Here is a 19,633-nt window from a genome sequence, read left to right on the forward strand (position 1 = left end):
GATGCTTTGCAGGTATCCACATTCAAGGGTCAGTCATCGTCGATACCTCCTCCAATGATGGCCCGACGATGGGATTGTCATCTGTGACTCTGCAGGCATCCCCAGTTACCGTTCCGCCAACATCTTTCACATCTGCGGTAACATCAATGACAACGGCGGTGATGATGATGATGGCGGCGACAGCAACGACTACGACGCCTTCGGCAATGGTGTTTAGTTTGCCTTCGTCCGTGTCGACAGCGGCTCCACCGACGTCATGATCGAAGACACCGTCGACTACCCCTTTGGTTTCGCCCACAGTCCTTCGGAGTTGCATGTAAAATGACAGGCAGACGATTTCGAGGAAGGTTGTGAGGAGGAACGTTGTTACGTGCCTCCTCAGGACTACCACCAACAGTATCAGGAAGAGATGGTATGTATGCCATCCTCGTTACTTTTGATATGCAGTTTATGCTATCAGACTATAAGAAAAGATTTCCAGCAAATTGTATTGTTCCGGAACATACTGTATTGCCTTATAAAAAATTATTCAGTGCCTTCCACCCCTCAGGGAGTAACAATGTTACACACAGTCACTCCTTCACCATCAACACTGCCTCCAGACCAGTATCCTGTCACCTCTGATGAGGACCAAGAGGAGAGGGAGCTTCCAGATCCACACAGGGAATGGGACGACTATATAATTCCCACCCCGTCTTCACCCACACCAGTGGCTATAGACTCTCCACCTGAGGACATTGGTGATTTTCATAATCTTCTGGAAAGGGCAGCCAAAAGATTCGATTTACCAACGCTAACTTTGCAAACGGTGTGCTTTCTCTATGAATTTAAGGAACAATTTAGGAAATCAGTGCAGCCATCCCCATTGTTGGTTACATATTGGTGGAGGGCTTTAAAGTTATGAAGACCCTAGCCACAGTGATTCCTGTTCGTCCCAGATTAGAGAAGTTCCCAGAAGATCGTCCGCCTTGCCTGGTGGGTCACCCAAAGCCAGACTAATATTACAAGCGGCACAAAGGAAATCCAAGAACCTGGCTGCTCCAGTCACACCACCTCCGGACAATGAAAGCCGTGACAACATAGGCAAACTGTTCTCTTCGCTGTCAGGGCTGATTGTCAGGGCAGTTAATGCTCTAGCGATCTTAGGTCATTATGATCGCCAGATGTGGTGCAACCTAGCCCCTTGCATTGACCAACTCCAGGATGGAAGGAAGTCAGACTCCAAGAAAATCCTCTAGGATGGTGAGAGGGCTTCCTCGGAGGTCATAGACCACGCAATGGACATTTCTACAACGATCTTTCGGTTTCTGGCAGGATCAGCAGTCTTACGCCGACGATCTTTTCGGCCAGGGTTTCAGAATAAAATATTAGATCTTCCCTTTGACGGAGAGGCCCTTTTTGGTAAACACATCGATGAGGCTCTCCAGGACATAAAGAAAGACACTGTAACGGCGAAGTCGTTGGGGATGCTCCAGTACCATAAGGTATGTTTTTGAGGAGTTCGGGAAGAGATTGGCCTCATATTGAGGTGGATACCAAAAATACAGATATCCCTCACACACCTCATCTACAGAACCTTATTGTCCTCAATACACTCTGAGGTAATCTCAGTCTACGGCCTATTCCAGGTCGGCACCCAGAGGAAGAGCAGGACGACAGGGGAAGGATTCCACATGTCGACAATAACAACTTTCAGGCTCTGGCTACTTTTCCTTCCCACATCCAGACGCCTGTGGGAGGAGGAATTTCTTTATACATCAAAACTGGCGAAAGATAACAACGGATCAGTGGGTGCTCAACGTCGTTCAGTTTGGCCATACGTTGGAGTTTATTCAACTTCCACCATCCACTCCACCTCCCTTCCTGCGCCTAGAAGCCCGGTTGATGCCCCAAAAAGAGGCAATAGAACCAGTTCCGATATCCCAGAGAGAGAAAGGGTTCTACTCCCGTTTCTTTGTGGTATGGAGGGCTTTCAAAAAGCTGCGGCCTGTTCTAGACTTGAGGACTCTCCACACCTATCTCAAGAAACAGTCCTTTCGTATGGTCTCCTTGCAAGTCATACTACTGCTTCTAAATTCGGGAGATTTCATGGCCACTCTAGACTTACTGGACGCTTTCCATATTCCCTTTCATCCATCCCACAGGAAGTTTCTTCGATTCACTGGAGCCAGGAGCCACTATCAATTCAAGGTCCTGGCTTTTGGCCTACGATCGGCGCCTAGGATATTTGCAGTGTCAGGCCCCGGTGGCGGCATTCCTCAGAAGGCAACATCACCAGATGTTTCCTTACTTGTGCAGTTGGTTGATAAAAGCTCTGTCCTTGACGGCAGCCCAGCTTCCACGGCAGCTTGCACAGGTCTGTTCGAAAGTCTGGTGTTTACCTTAAACAGGGAAAAATCAAAACTACAACTGTCCGAAAGCACTACTTTTCTGTGAGCCATATTAGACAAATCTCTGAACAAAGCCTTTCCATCAGTAGAAAGACAAACCAAACGAATGTCTACAGGGCAACTCTTCCTACGAAAAAGGTCACTTTCAGTTCGCCATTACAAGTCCCTCCTGGGGTCAATGTCATCCTGCATCCCCCGATTCCCTTCTGCCTCCTGCGGATGCACCCCCTTCAGGAACAACTGGACTTACAATGGCGCCATGTGAGCGGTTCTTTTGAAGAGATCATCAAGATAACTTTGCTTATGCTCCAAGCCATCTCTTGTGGACCCAGCAGTAAAACATTTCAAAAGGTCTCTCTTTTCTGGTATCCCCTGCTCCCTGAGTAATAACCACAGATGTATCTCTGGAGGGATGGGGAGCGTTCCTACAAGACCTTCAAATCAGTGTCCGTTGGCAGCAACATCATCGTCTTCTACACATCAATTTGCTGGAACTAAGAGCAATTTGTTTAGCCTAACAAGCATTTCTTCCAAGGATAAGAAACTCATCAGTTCTCATCAGGATGGACAATACAACGGTGATGCATTATGTCAACAAGCAGAGGGGCACAAGGCTCCCTCTGTTGTCACGGAAGCTCAGTGCATCTGAGAGTGGGCGATCCAGAATGGGGTTTCGCTAAGAGCAGAACATTTTCCAGGCAATCTTAACGCGACTGCGCATACTCTCAACAGGCTCAGGTCTGCATGTCACAAATGGTAACTGCACCAGGATATGCTGGACAACATTTGTCGGCTCTGGGGCAAGCCATCCATAGACCTATTTGCACCCCAGATGACAGGAAATGCAACAACAAGCGGGATCCTGGGAGAATGTGTTTTTTTGGCATGGTCAGGTACCTTTGCTCACGCTTTTCCTCCCATTCCCCTCCTGCCAAGACTTCTAATGAAGATGAAGACCTAGACCTGCAGGATGATCCTCATAGCTCCATGTTGGCCATGCCAGTATTGGTACACAGCTCCTTCTTTTCTCGGTGAGGCAGCAGATTCTCTTGGATCTTATCCCATCGCTACTGACGATGTCCCGGGGTCAGGTGCTGCATCCGGATCCCAAATAGCTTTGATTAGCGGCATGGCTCCTGCACACAGAGAGTTTGATCATCTGAACCTGTCCACGGAGTGTAAAGACATTCTTTCTCAGTCGCGGGCACAGAGCACTAACAAAACATATCGGATGAAATGGAAGCGGTTTTGTCTCTGATGCCAGGAATCGGGCGTTCACCCTTTCTCTTCTTTGGTTCATAAGATACTTCCTTACATCCTTTCATTGGCAAAAGCTGGTCTTGCTCATGCATCTATTAAGGTTCATTTTGCGGCTATTTCACGCTTTGGAAGAACCTCTTCAGGCCCTTCATTATGGTCAGCAAGAATCATCACACAGTTCAAGCAGGGACTTTTTTAGGGTTTTTCCTCCAGTCAAGCCTCCTCCACCACTCTGGCACCTTAATGTGGTCTTGTCTCAACTCATTAAGCATCCTTTCGAACCTTTCCACAAGGCGGAGATGACATTTCTGTCATGGAAAGTGGCGCTACCTATGGCGTTGACCTCTGCTAGAAGTGTTGGTGAAATGCAGGCTTTCGCTATCCAGGAATTTGGCGATAATGGGGTCACCCAATGGCCGCACTTTCTAGGCAATTTTAAGGAATTCTATTATTGTTACGCTCAACCCCCCTCAGAGGCACCGCCCAACCTCCCTGTCACATTATATTTGTATTGCATTACCAAACCTAATAGGTTTGATTGTTTCGCTATCTAGGAGCCTTTCCTTCAATTCAAGGATGTTACATACCAACCCCAAGTTCATCCCTAAAGTTTCATCGGACTCCATTGGTTCTTAAAACTTTCTTCCCGTAACCTACACCACCAGCGGCGAGAGCCCTTAATTCTGTAGACATTCAGTGCTGTTTAAATTTTATCAAAAGAACAAAATGGAGGAGTACTACCCGATGAGGGTATGTGAAGGCTCTTGTCTGAACTCAGGAAGAATTGTTCCTTTGTTAGGAAACCCCTCACTCACCACCTAGTGGTGACTTGCTTCATCATCGGGGCCCACCCAAGTGGCCTAGCGTCACTTGGGTGTGCTTCAACACCTGCAACTGCAGTGGAGCTGGTAGTGAAGTGTGGGGTGCATACAAAAAAGAATGTGAGTGTTAAAAATTGTCCTGGTATTCTTTTGTATAGAGTTTTAATAAAAAAGATACTGGACAAAATTAAAAGATAAGGTTGAGATAGTAGTGGGGAAGTTACGGCCCACTTATCTCTGTTTTATGTGTTGGTCGACATGTTTCTACCATAAGGGGAAAATCCCCGGTATTCCTCAGGACCAAAACAAGGAAGTGGGTGGTATGTGCCCCCTAAAAGACACACCCAGACCTAAATCCTTGGACAGCCAGAAGAAAAATCAGCTTCTGGGACGCACACCTAAAATAGAGGGTGCTTTAAAACCTGTGGGGAAGGAAAAGAAAAGAATAAAATAATTACTAGCCTGTTACGTAGTGCAGTGCTAGGGTGCAGGATTTGTGCAATTATTCTGGCTTCCCACAGTGGTGTTTGACATAGTGCCTTCATCGAAGCAGAGCGTGTCTACATGTGTTGTGCAAACGTGCTCTTAGCTATGGAGATAAAATATCTATGGAATAAGGTCTGATTGTAGCCTTAGTGCGTGCTATATAGGGAAGAGACATGCTGGCATCAAAGTCAGGGGTGCACTATGTAGGAGTGCTCATATTGTGTACCGCCGTGGATTGAATAATGTGCCAGCTAGGTAACATTTAATTACTTTTGTATGACCTGATCATGGTTTGTGGTCAACAGAAAAAAAAAAAAACTGGACTGACAAACATACACAACATAGAGTAATTCACAACTAAAGATATGGCAGACTGATGGAAACAGGGCTTACAATGCTGTAGCTCAACTCGAGCTGCATCAAGCAGGAGGGGGGCGCTATGCCGGTAACAACATAGTCTAAGGAGAAAAAGATATGTTGATAGTAAGGGGGGTTCCCTGTTAGGCACTGGCGATGACCTCCGTTGTTGGTCCTGTCTGTAAGGAAAGAAAACAATAACTTACAGTTGTCAGGGCGAGATCAGGCGGTTCACCTGCTTCCCCGTGCTCGCTGCTCGGTAGGAATGAGTCAGCGTGGGCGTGGTGTTTAAAAAGCGTATGGTCGCTTCCGGTGGAGCCAGGGAGAGTATGGGAGCCTGTGAGGGACAAGGGTAGGCATGGTTACTCGCAGAAGCCGCGCATGCGTGGTAGCGCGAGGCTTACTGCTGGTGGTGGGCGAGGGAGTCGCTCGGCACCGTAATAAGAGTGTTCACGGGGTTGGCAAGGCAACGGCAAGGCGCTGCGCCTGCGCAGAAGAAATGTAAACACTGGTGGCCCGGGAGTAGCGGAGTATGCCGCCCGGCGCCGAGTGTTTGGGCAATGAGAAAGTTCAAGGGGTAGGCATGGCAACAGCAATGCGCTGCGCCTGCGCAGAGGAAATGTAAACACTGTAGGGTCAGGGAATCTCCTTTGTAACTTGCCGGAGATGTCACGGGGGATTTATAAACGGACTGAAGAGGTGTCTTCAGTCTGTAGGGTCTATTGCTCAAGGGCATGGTGGGTGAAAAAACGGTGCTTAGGCCATGGGGAACTAGTTGGGTTTTGCATGGAACTTCAAACGTTGGTTGATAGTTAAGATAGAAAAGGAAAAGTGTCCTACAGCCATGGGTGTGATCGTATCTGTGGGAGATAATGTCCAGACAGAGAAGATGGTTCATCTCAGCACAGAGTTCCATGGGATATTATCATTAAGCCCATGGATATGAGTGGAAAGTCTATATATCCATCTCTGTTCCTTTTCAAATAGGCGGGCCTGGATATTGGGGCCCGCTTGCAGCTGTTCGATGACCGTCCACTTCATGTCGTTTGTAGTGTGGTGGGCCGTTAGAAAATGATCTGTGAGTTTTGTCACGTTCTTTTTACATCTTATTGTACTCCTGTGTTCACAGATTCGTTGTTTGATTTTTCGCGTTGTCATGCCGACGTACGGTTTGCCACAGGTGCAGGTGATAAGATAAATCACATTGGAGCTGTTGCAATTAGTATGGGATCTCTGCTCCCATGTCTTTCCTGGTTCCAAGTTGATGGTCTTGGTATTTGCAGTGAGGTGGCATACGCTGCAATCCCCACAGCGTGAATGTCCAGTGACTGGTGGTAAACCCCAAATCTGGGTCAGTGTTGGTTCGTTGGTGTTGTGATTGTTTTTGGGTCTAGTGTTCACCAAGGTATTTTTTAGACTGTTCGCTTTTTTGTACGAAAAAAGTGGTTTTTCCCAATGGAATGATCCAGAGTTGATGATTGACCAATGTTTTATGATACTTTTACTCACTTCATTGGAAATGACATTGTAGGTCGTGACACATGTCAGAGGAATGTTCTCAGTGTCTTTTACAACTTCCTCAAGGAGTGCTTGGCGTGGTTGGTTCCTTGTCCCTTGAGTAAAAGTATCAAAAAACATTGGTACAAAAAAGCGAACAGTCTAAAAAATACCTTGGTGAACACTAGACCCAAAAACAATCACAACACCAACGAACCAACACTGACCCAGATTTGGGGTTTACCACCAGTCACTGGACATTCACGCTGTGGGGATTGCAGCGTATGCCACCTCACTGCAAATACCAAGACCATCAACTTGGAACCAGGAAAGACATGGGAGCAGAGATCCCATACTAATTGCAACAGCCCCAATGTGATTTATCTTATCCCCTGCACCTGTGGCAAACCGTACGTCGGCATGACAACGCGAAAAATCAAACAACGAATCTGTGAACACAGGAGTACAATAAGATGTAAAAAGAACGTGACAAAACTCACAGATCATTTTCTAACGGCCCACCACACTACAAACGACATGAAGTGGACGGTCATCGAACAGCTGCAAGCGGGCCCCAATATCCAGGCCCGCCTATTTGAAAAGGAACAGAGATGGATATATAGACTTTCCACTCATATCCATGGGCTTAATGATAATATCCCATGGAACTCTGTGCTGAGATGAACCATCTTCTCTGTCTGGACATTATCTCCCACAGATACGATCACACCCATGGCTGTAGGACACTTTTCCTTTTCTATCTTAACTATCAACCAACGTTTGAAGTTCCATGCAAAACCCAACTAGTTCCCCATGGCCTAAGCACCGTTTTTTCACCCACCATGCCCTTGAGCAATAGACCCTACAGACTGAAGACACCTCTTCAGTCCGTTTATAAATCCCCCGTGACATCTCCGGCAAGTTACAAAGGAGATTCCCTGACCCTACAGTGTTTACATTTCCTCTGCGCAGGCGCAGCGCATTGCTGTTGCCATGCCTACCCCTTGAACTTTCTCATTGCCCAAACACTCGGCGCCGGGCGGCATACTCCGCTACTCCCGGGCCACCAGTGTTTACATTTCTTCTGCGCAGGCGCAGCGCCTTGCCGTTGCCTTGCCAACCCCGTGAACACTCTTATTACGGTGCCGAGCGACTCCCTCGCCCACCACCAGCAGTAAGCCTCGCGCTACCACGCATGCGCGGCTTCTGCGAGTAACCATGCCTACCCTTGTCCCTCACAGGCTCCCATACTCTCCCTGGCTCCACCGGAAGCGACCATACGCTTTTTAAACACCACGCCCACGCTGACTCATTCCTACCGAGCAGCGAGCACGGGGAAGCAGGTGAACCGCCTGATCTCGCCCTGTTATTGTTTTCTTTCCTTACAGACAGGACCAACAACGGAGGTCATCGCCAGTGCCTAACAGGGAACCCCCCTTACTATCAACATATCTTTTTCTCCTTAGACTATGTTGTTACCGGCATAGCGCCCCCCTCCTGCTTGATGCAGCTCGAGTTGAGCTACAGCATTGTAAGCCCTGTTTCCATCAGTCTGCCATATCTTTAGTTGTGAATTACTCTATGTTGTGTATGTTTGTCAGTCCAGTTTTTTTTTTTTCTGTTGACCACAAACCATGATCAGGTCATACAAAAGTAATTAAATGTTACCTAGCTGGCACATTATTCAATCCACGGCGGTACACAATATGAGCACTCCTACATAGTGCACCCCTGACTTTGATGCCAGCATGTCTCTTCCCTATATAGCACGCACTAAGGCTACAATCAGACCTTATTCCATAGATATTTTATCTCCATAGCTAAGAGCACGTTTGCACAACACATGTAGACACGCTCTGCTTCGATGAAGGCACTATGTCAAACACCACTGTGGGAAGCCAGAATAATTGCACGAATCCTGCACCCTAGCACTGCACTACGTAACAGGCTAGTAATTATTTTATTCTTTTCTTTTCCTTCCCCACAGGTTTTAAAGCACCCTCTATTTTAGGTGTGCGTCCCAGAAGCTGATTTTTCTTCTGGCTGTCCAAGGATTTAGGTCTGGGTGTGTCTTTTAGGGGGCACATACCACCCACTTCCTTGTTTTGGTCCTGAGGAATACCGGGGATTTTCCCCTTATGGTAGAAACATGTCGACCAACACATAAAACAGAGATAAGTGGGCCGTAACTTCCCCACTACTATCTCAACCTTATCTTTTAATTTTGTCCAGTATCTTTTTTATTAAAACTCTATACAAAAGAATACCAGGACAATTTTTAACACTCACATTCTTTTTTGTATGCACCCCACACTTCACTACCAGCTCCACTGCAGTTGCAGGTGTTGAAGCACACCCAAGTGACGCTAGGCCACTTGGGTGGGCCCCGATGATGAAGCAAGTCACCACTAGGTGGTGAGTGAGGGGTTTCCTAACAAAGGAACAATTCTTCCTGAGTTCAGACAAGAGCCTTCACATACCCTCATCGGGTAGTACTCCTCCATTTTGTTCTTTTGATCCTTGACCAGGGAATCAGGAGTATTTCCCGTCCGACGTTCACGGACACAACTCCTTACTCTCCTACTTGTTTTCCAAGTTTAAATTTTATCACCACAGAACTAAATGCTTCCGAAAGTCACCCCAACTCTTTGTCGCATATAGTGCACCTCATAAGGGCTAACCCCTCCCCAAACGAGCCATTGAACGTTGGATATCTAGTACCATCCAATACTGTCATTAGGCAGCTGGAAAGCCCATCCAGGGGAGAGTCTGTGCACATTCTACTAGAGCGGTCTCTGCCTCGAAAACCCTATCTGCCGGAGGAGAGCTGCAGGGCGGCCAACTGGAAGAGTATCCACACCTTTACCAAGCACTACTGCTTGAATTCCTCAGTTCACAGTGACACAGCAGTGGGCCAAGCGGTCCTGAGGAAACGGTTTCAATGACGGTGAGCTTTCTGTCTCATCCCTCCTTTCTTTACTTTCTAGGAACCTCGGAAATTATTTTGTATTATTTTTCTTACTACATTCTCTTATTTCTCATTTCCACTTTGTGTATTTTGATGCCCATCATTAAATGCTTTGTTTAGGCATGAATTAAGAGTTTAAGTCTAGAAAATTTTCTTTTCCTATTATTCTATATTGTCTATATTTTATTCAAGAGACAATTAGAACAAAAACTTGCTCCTAACTGCTAACTACTCAGATTCAAGCATGTGAATCTATAAAAGTTCCAATACTGGAGTAAGAAAATTAGTTACTTACCTGTAACTTTAGTTCTCCAGTATTGTAATCTTTCAGAGTCACATGTGACCCACCTTCCTCCCCTGAGAAAGCTCACCCTTTGAGCCCTTTATGGTTACGTTAATGGCACTAGTGCTGCAAACATCTGAAGGTGTGAGGTTCTCTCAGGAGGCTTCTAGAACGTGGGGTGTTCTGATTGGCTAAGGCCTTCTTTTGGTCTCTTTTACAAAGGAAGATGGATATGTTACAAAACTGAAACTAGGCCTATTTTTCTGTTTTGTGCTAGCTTTACATTGCTGTTTGATATTCCAGGGACTCCCATCTCAATGACAGGTAATGATTCAAGCATGTAAATCTATGAAAAGATTCCAATACTGGAGAACTAAAGTAAGTAACTTATTTTCTTAGGCTCCCCCAGTTATATGTTCCCTCTCCATAACCCTTACAGTGTGACAAAAGATAGAGAAGATTTTAGCTGTGTGCAGGTCAACTTTGAATTAGAATTGTGACTTTTCAGATGTGACTGGTGAGTCAATTCCAGCAATCCGGTTATTAGTGTGAACATCAGAAGATGAACATGCATAGTGAAAGCCTGTTTTCTTGCCCATCCAAAGTCTTCTTACCACCTCCTGACTGGAATGTGGTGCTTGTCTTTATGTGGGACCCTATGGCTCACTATTTAAGTTTAGAAAACTACTATGGACCACAAGATTATTTTTCCATGGCTCACTTTCAATTAGTGGTAAATGTGGTGGCAGGCAGTCTGCAGAGATTTTAGCTGATGCCACAAATATATGCTGCATCATCCGTCACTCAGCATTTTTTAATCTCTCCGGTCCATATTCTCGATCTTAACGTTCTGTCACAAAGCACAAACAGCTTAATCCTTTTTTGTTGTCCAGGCCACAAGCCTCTGTCTCTGGAAAACAATGAACAATTTGACTGTCAGACTTGACTTGAAATATGAGCTTGACTGTCAAATTTATGTACGCTTGCCTCCTTGTATTGAGATAATTGTTTCTGCTTCTCTTGCACTACAATATATGTGGGTATCCACACTTGAGTAGTTCTGTAAAAAATACATTGTGTTTTTCTATTGTTTGACTCCCAATATTCATCATAAATATATTAATGGCTTGATATTTTTCTCTGTCTGCAGTCATGTCTTTGTTATTATATTCTTTTCTCTTATTTTCTTGTTTTGCTGTAGTCTGGGTTAGTGTACACGGAAGAAGAATGGGAGAAGGAGTGGAATGAGCTAATCAAACTGGCATCTAGTGAGCCTCGGATGCATTATGGTGTAAACGGGGGCAACTGCACAGGGTGAGTGAAATACTGAAGTCTTTGGGGTGTTATTCCTTTGATGGGGTATGTGAGTGGTGGTGGCGGTTCATGTTTATTTTGTCAGAACGACCTCTTGCGATCCTTTAAATCTTAGCTCGAGTCTTGAGTGAATGAATTAAATGTTATACCAGTCAGGTGCATGCCTAGGTTTGTCATTCTTATATGATTCACTATTTCTTGTAATTAATTCACAGTGCTGATCTGTTTAAGAGCCTGTTTACCCCATGAAGCAAATTAAATGGTAACACCAAAGCATTTTCCAGCATAATTGTGACTTGTCATATTTTAGATAATGAGGTGCTGCATTCTGAAACAGTATACTTTTAACACTCCTGTTTGACGCTTTGTTCTACTTCTCTGCTTGGTTAGCCAGAAAGACTACATTGCCCTACTTGAATCTCTGAAACCTGACATATAGAAAAATTCTCTCCCTAGGAGGATGAAGATAGACTCCAGTGCTAGGGTGTCATGAGGGATTTTGAGGTGGCACTCTGCATTGGGTTTGATGTCATTACATGAGTACAGCAAACATTACTGAATTGTCTCTTGGTGCGAACAATGTGCAGTGTGTTATGCATTACTGTGATTTAACTTAAAATGTATCCAACGCTGGGGGGCATGGCTTGAGCGGCAAGATGGCAGTCGCTTCCTAATACCGCTCCTGGCTGTTGTTGATAATCATCCTGAATCCTGCCCTCTGCAGATGTGTGGCCCTTGCCGCATTTCTTCTGGGAACGCCTCACAACTGGCTGCTGCTGTGATAAGGAGAAGACCTGAAGTGGTAGGGTGCGCATGATGGTGGGAAATACCGTTCGCTTGACAGAGCCACGGAGTGAGAAGGGAGCTCGGAGGCAGCGGTGGCCTCAGCCGCGGCAGGCCCAGGTGCTAAGGTAATAGGCAGTGCCTCTCTTCCCCCCAGTCCCATTGGAGAGGTTGCGGAGGCGGACGTGCTGCTGACAATACCGTTGGGGGAGGTAGGCTGGAGCGCGATGAAGACCGTAGAGACAGTGCTGTGTTGTGGTGGGACGGCCCAGCAGCGAAAGAGTAGTGCTTGTGTGCTGGGCCCAGAATGCTGGAAACAACGCTCGCCTTCTGAGACAGCTCCTTATCCTGAGGCTCCACTTGGAGAAGACAGAGGTCCTCGGACCCTCACCCTCTGCATGGGACAACTCCTGGTGGCCCACCGCCCTCGGCAGCCCTCCCACCGCCACGGACCACGCCAGAAACCTGCATCGTACTCGACTCATCCCTCTCCATGACCCAACAGGTGAACTCCGTCGCATCCAGCTGCTTCAACACCCTCCGCATCCTCTGAAAGACTTCAAATTGATCCCCCTGAATAAAGAAAGACTGTCACCCACGCACTCATAACCAGCAGACTGGACTACGGGATCTCCCTCTACGCCGGGATCAACAAGTCTCTGCTCCACCAACTCCAGACATATAGAATACTGCAGCAAGACTCGTACTCAACATCCCTCAACACGAGCCCATCACCCAACACCTACGCAACCACTGGCTCCATGTAGAAAACAGAGTCACTTTCAAGGAACTCATCCACGCCTACAAATGCCTCCACAATATCGGACCCCAATACCTCAACAAGAGGATCTCCTTTCTCGTACACAAAAGAAACCTCCGATCCGCCGATCTCGCCCTCGCTGATATCCCTTGCATCCGCACAGCCAGAACACGTGGAAGAGCCTTCTCCTACATCGCGGCCAAGACCTGGAACAAACTCTCGATCAACATCAGATGCGCCCCCTCCCTAAACAGCTTCAGGAAGACACTCAAAACCTGGCTCTTTACTAAACTGAGCAGCCCTTTTCAACTAGACAGAGCTGCAAACCCCACCCCCAGTGCCTTGACACCCTCACGGGTGAGTAGCACGCTTACATTTCCCGATTGATTGATTGATTAATCTTTGAATTTACAGTGACCTAGCCTGACATGAGGCCCTTAACTGGGTCCATCAACACGGCTGGCCACAATAACCAGAGTGCCCTGGGTCGAACAGACCCCCCCCCCCCGCTTGCTCATCCTTGGACCTCTCGCCCTCTTGTGTGTTGGACTCTTCCGCTCTGCCTCTCAGGATCCGAAGGACTATGTCAGGGCCTACCTTTGTTGGGGCCTTAGTACCACAGCTGCGAAGCCCCTTTCAACCACCAGTTTACCTGCAGCGGTGACGACGCTGAGCGGTCTGTGACCTGTGCTCCTACCACAGAGGAGAGGCAGGAGTGACCTCCAAGTGGCCCGAACGTGATTTGCCTGCCTCCTTTTGGGTTACAGAAAGATAACGTCACAGTGGCAAGCAATTATATACAGAGCAATGAAAAATCATTATTATTTCAATCAAAATTAGACACCACCATTAAGTCATTTTATAAATGGTTATGGGTTTATTACATCACAATGTTTGATTGTATCTAATCTTATAAACAAAAATGTATTTCTCAATTAAACGTTTTGAAGAACATTTGCTCAAGGGAAAGGTGGAGAGTGCATGAAGGGGATAGTGAAAGTGATGTGAGAAAGGATAGTAGTGTGCATATATACATCAACATTCAATAATTACAATCTATCCAGCCAAATGCCTGGCAAATACACAAATATTAAATCATAACATATTATATTCGATGCAGATAATACATCTCTGTCATCTGATGTCTGAACATAAAAGGCAAAGTCGACATTTCGACCCCTAAGCAGAACAGCAAACTTTACGCCTTGGGAGTGGGGTCTTCATCATGACTGGGGTGGAGGAAGTGAAAGCACCAGGAAAGACAGCAAGAGAATTTCAGGCTGAGGATTCGATAAGCTGGGCCTCGTTGGCTCTCAGAGTATTCACAGTTGTTTGGAGATAATGAAAGGATGCCAAGGTCGATCAGTAACCTCTGGCTGCTGAAGAATTCCGTCATGACAGCTAACCTTTTGGGTGCCTGCACCGGGACGCTGGTGCAGCCTGTACTTCCCCATTCTGTTGGTCTGCCGGGCCCGGTGACATAACTGCAACAAACGGACTGTAAACTGCAAGTGGCAATCTCCGAGACGGTGGTGCGACTAGAGGACACTGAAAGGTGCTCACATAGGAACAATCTGAGGTTCGTGGGCTTCCCGGAGGGAGTAGAGATCGACAACTTGGATAGAATTCCTTGCTTAGTGGCTTTGCAGTTTCTTACCGAAGGATCGGACCTCTCCCCGCATTATTTTAGAACATACCGATCGGGCACTTGCCTGACTGCCTCCCCATGTCACTCCGCTTCAGGTGGTTTGTTGCCAGATTCCTCAGCTACCTGAATAGGGAATTAATCCTCTGTGTGATTAGACTCAGTCAATAACTTCTGCAAGTCCTCGAAAATCAAAATCTTTCTCAATTACACCAGGACAGTACAGGTGCATTGAAAGTCCTTTAATCAAGAAAATCAAACTACGAGCCATAGACATTAAAATACATGCTCCTCTTCCCAGCCAGTTTGAAGATTCTCTTTCAAGGTCAAACAATATTCTTCACCTGGACAGAGCCTGGGCATAGGTGGAAGAGCGTCCCCTGGGCAAGGGCTGGGGTGGTATGTGCTCGGATGAGAACAGTCCCCCTGGGAGGGATCAGGAACTGTGTCTACTGGACACGAACCCACGCAGGCAAAGAATACCAAGAGGTTCATATTTGAAAAGACACACCTGGAAGCTTAGTGGACGCAAACAGTAAGCACGGCGCCACGTGTGTTCAGCCTTTATTCTGAAATAGAGTGGACGTTTCGGGGGAAATAGCGGGAATTGTTTTAACTTTATTTTGAAACTGTGACATTTCGATACTTTTTAAAAAGAAAACTCAATTTTGCACTTTGCACTTTACTTGCTATTGATTGGATTAAACTCTCTTGTCCGCCGATGGGTTCTTTCAGTTTGTTGCGGAGAGAGTTGAGTCGTTTTGGATCTTGTTTGATCCATTTCTGGCTGACCGCCATTTTGGGAGAGGTTGACGGTCTAGCCTATTGGGACTTCAGCAGGGTGCTATAAATTATGGGGGAAACCCGGGTGTGCTGAAGGCAACTCCGTCTGCGCCCCTCTGCGCTTGGACTGCGCTCAGCGCCAGCTATGCTGTCGTATGTGGACCAGATATTTCAGTTCTGAAACCTTTAGTACAAAATAGCAGGGACACATTAAGGGAGCTGCAATGGTCATGTAAGACATGTTCTACACCATGTATTGACCCTTACCTATCCCAGGTCCCAGTGCAGTGCTCTAACTGTGGCCTAGCTTTCCAACATATCTCACTATCCACCAAAACGTATATTACTACTGTGGCACTTCCCAAAGGGGTATCATTGTGTAGTCATTGGTCAAGAATTCTATTGCGTTTCAAGAGTTTCTAGAATCTAATCACATAGAGGGAGCTTTTATAACTGAGACCTGGGCAGACGCCTCTTCGTACCCAGATCTACTTTTTGCCATACCGGCAGGTTTTAAAATTCACAAAATAGACCGTATAGGGATAAAAGGCTGTGGTATAGCCCTCATTCTAAAATCTTCCTTTAATTCCTGTATTAAAGTGAACTTGGATAACCAGGATTGTGAAGCATTTGACATTAAAATTGAACTCTACTGTCAACACTCTTTTAATGGTATTTTACTCTATCATCCACCCCAATCGAAAGCCATTTTTATAGATAACTTAGGCTCCTTTTTTGCTCAAAAAGTCAAACACGCCAATTTCTCAGTGCTCTGTGACTTTAATTTCCATCTGGAAAATTAAAGCCAGTGCCGGGCTGTGTCAACTTGTCAGGGTTCGACTCATGGTGCTGGACATTGCTTAGACAGGAGTTTTGCAGACAACCCTCATCTAAGATGGACCAGATCTTTGCCTATGATCTGGTCAGACCATAAGGCAGTCTGTTTTGAACTATTACTGCCTCATAAAAAACATTTGAAAATTTCGAGGGAACCTTTTGTCAGTCGTCCCTGGAAAACAAATAGAGGGGAGATCTGTAAATTCTCTTCTTTTAGAAACTTTACAATATTTGCCCACTGATTCTGATCAAGTGGCAGCTAAATGCCATTCGTGGCTTGATTCAGCTATTCTACAACTAGCTCCTCCCAAACAGTGTCAACTCTCTAGGAGCTCACCTTCAGAACCATGGTTTAGCGACTCGTTGAAAGCTCAGAAACAATTATGTCGTAAACTAGAGAGGATAAGTACTCATATGGAATATAAATCATCTCTTCAAGAGTATAAGAAGCTTATCCTCAGGGAAAAGGCTTCTTACTTTTCTGAGAAAATCATAGCGGCCGACAGGTGCCCTAAACCCTTGTTTACCACGGTAAAGAATCTGGCAAAGCTGCCAACTGCGCTTGAAATCAACATCAGTCAAGAGTTCTGCAACTCTTTAGCAGAATCCTTTCAGCTCAAGGGTAACTCTGTTTTTGACACCTTTGTGCTTCAAGACAATAAGATTCAATCTATAACTCATGATAAGTCACAAGGCCTATTATAGCTGGCTACACCAACCATCTCTTCTTTCACCTGCTACGACAATTGATCAAACTTCAAAAGCATTGGTGCAATCAAATCAGGCTCTCCATCGGATCCATGCCCCCCAAAATGTTTGCATATCTCTACTGAAATCATAGCCTTTCCACTCAGTGATTTTTAATACCATGTTCACAGCAGGGCACTTTCCAATGTAATGGAAGAAAGCCTCCATACTTCCGATATTAAAGAAACCCAATCTGGATGCCAAGCGTACGCTCAATTATAGACCTATATCGACTTCCTTTCCCCACAAAAGTGATAGAGAAAGCTATAAATATCGAACTTTCCTCATTTAATAATGATAACGCTTTTCTGGATTCCTCCCAATTTGGATTTCGTGCTTATCATAGTACAGAGTTGTCCCTTATTACTGCTACAGAGGTGCTTAGGAAGACCTTAGACAGTGGGGGGAGGGCAACTCTGATCCTTCTAACCTGTTAGCAACCTTTGATACTGTCAATCATGGGCTGCTGCGTATCTGTCTAGCTTCCATCAGTATCAGGGATAAGGCACTCTCCCTACTAGGCTCCTTCCTGTCCGAACGGTCCCATGAGGTACCATTGTGGAACGTTGGTTCACCATCTTTTTTGCTGCCTTTCGGAGTCCCCCAGGGTTCTTCCCTGAGCTCAACACTCTTTAACCTTTATGTCATCCCCCTTGCCAGAAGAGTAAAAAGTTACGGATTTGCCCTGGTATCATATGCAGATGATACACAGATTATTGTTTCGGTGTGCAGTCCATTCAGCCATTAACTTTCATGACTGCATGAGCCATATAGCTAATTGGATGACAGACAATTGTCTGAAGCTGAATTCATCCAAGACTGAGGTTTTGGTGCTGGGGAACAACCTCTCATTCTAGACGGATAGCTGGTGGCCAGTCCAGCTTGGTTCCTTACCTAACCAGTGTTCAAATCCAGAAATCTAGGGGTTATATTTGACACCAAGTTGTCTTTTGAAGCACATATCAACTCGGTCACCTCGGCTTGCTTTTTTATTTGGAAAATGTTGAGGAAAATTCTACCGGCAATCCCTACTAACCTAAGGAAAACCGTGGTATCGGTGCTGATATCCTCAAGATTGGACTATTGTAATGCTTTCTTTTCCAGTTCTCCCAAGCGTAGCATAACAAAATTACAGACTGTTCAGAATGCAGCAGCAAGAGTACTTTTGTGGATCTATAAATTTGATTCAGTTTCCACAGCTTTACTCCATCTTCACTGGCTACCAGTGGCCAAGAGGATCCAATTTAAATCACTCTGCATCACCTTTAAATAACTTAACCTAGTGCCAATGCAACTGGCAAACAATTTTAAGTCATACATACCTGCACAACCTCTTGGATATACCGAACATTGAAACATAATTGTTCCTAGAGTTAGCAGGGCGAGGTGAAGGGGGAGGGGGGGGGCTAGAGCTTCACTGCCTCAACAACTAGGCTGCGGAACTCCTTGCCCACCTTGCTAAAAAAAAAAAAGAGTCCAGCCTGTTAAAATTTAGAAAGGGCCTAAAAACCTAGCTGTTTAAGACATAACACCCACGCTCAGTCCATCCCGATCTGTATCGGTTAAAGGCAGCGCCTAGACACCCTTGGGTATTTGTTGCGTTTCATAAATACTTCATCAGCGCAACACACATAGTGCAGCACTCAACAGACTCCAAGAGCGGGGACCCTTGCTTCCCTGGCAGGACTGGTATGCAGTGTCTGAGTCTCACCAGGCATCAGACCAGGGAACAGGTGATTGGTCTCTGGGTGCTGCCCCACAGCAACTAGTTCTGTTCTAAGGAAAGTTTGTTAATGTTTAAAGAGGAACAGATGCTTCCAGGGGGAAAGTGTAGTGAGAGGACAACTTTGGGGGCGTCTAGGGATTTCATTTTTGGCTACAAATTTGGTTCCTATTATGTTGTTTGTGTTTAACTGCAAGGCAGTTGAGATTCTCCTTCCATAAGCCATACTGGCCCCTCCATCGCACAATATTTAGACCACCTTGATGGGCTCACAGTTCAAGATACTAACGTAGAACATAGATGGTTTACTGGATAAAATCAAGAAGAGTACAGTCCTCCGAATTGTCAAGTGTCCGGCCCGAGCAGTTCTCCTACAGAGACCCACTTAATGGGCTCTGGCTGCCCATACTCCCCTGACATAGTTACACAAGGGTGCTACACGCTGGGGGTGTGTAAGAGGCACAAGAGGAGTCACTGTCTTGCTCCATTATACATGCCCATTACTCTTTACTAAATCCCATTTCGACCCACTTGGCTTATACATTCTCCTTGAATCCTTGTGGAGGGGCGACCATGGAGGATGAGAAGCATCTACATTCCCTTGCCCTTATTAGCACTATACTTCAAGATCTGTCCACTATACTGTTGCTTACCCAACCCGGCACCTGCGCAGGGTAAGCGAAATATCGAAGTCTTCACAATGTTATTTCCTTGAGGGAGTAGGTGAGGTGGTGGCGGTGGGCATGCTTATATTGGGAGGTGACTTCAGCGCCATTATGGACAGATTTAAAGACACTACCCCAACAGCCCACTCGACCCACACCAGCTCTCAGTGAATGGGCAAATTTTTTGTGCTAAATATTTGCTTGACATAAGTTGCACCCCTTAGACTCTAGATTCGCACAGTGCAAAGCTTCTCACTAAACTTACTCCAGGCTGGGCTACTTCTTCACGCCGACAGATTCACTATCATTAGTAC

The 19,633-nt window shown here is 46.0% G+C and overlaps 1 protein-coding gene across 2 annotated transcripts in view; it reads left to right on the top strand.

The window, feature by feature from the left end:
• Positions 1-19,633, top strand: part of OTUD7B (OTU deubiquitinase 7B) — a 395,374-nt gene that overhangs the window by 251,065 nt on the left and 124,676 nt on the right. For both annotated transcript variants that reach the window (XM_078670064.1, XM_078670063.1), the window contains exon 6: positions 11,264-11,376. In XM_078670064.1, the coding sequence (XP_078526190.1) occupies positions 11,264-11,376 (113 nt within the window). The remainder of the gene's footprint in view (positions 1-11,263; positions 11,377-19,633) is intronic.

The sequence above is a fragment of the Lissotriton helveticus genome, chromosome 12, assembly GCF_964261635.1.
Source record: "Lissotriton helveticus chromosome 12, aLisHel1.1, whole genome shotgun sequence".
NCBI lineage: Eukaryota > Metazoa > Chordata > Amphibia > Caudata > Salamandridae > Lissotriton > Lissotriton helveticus.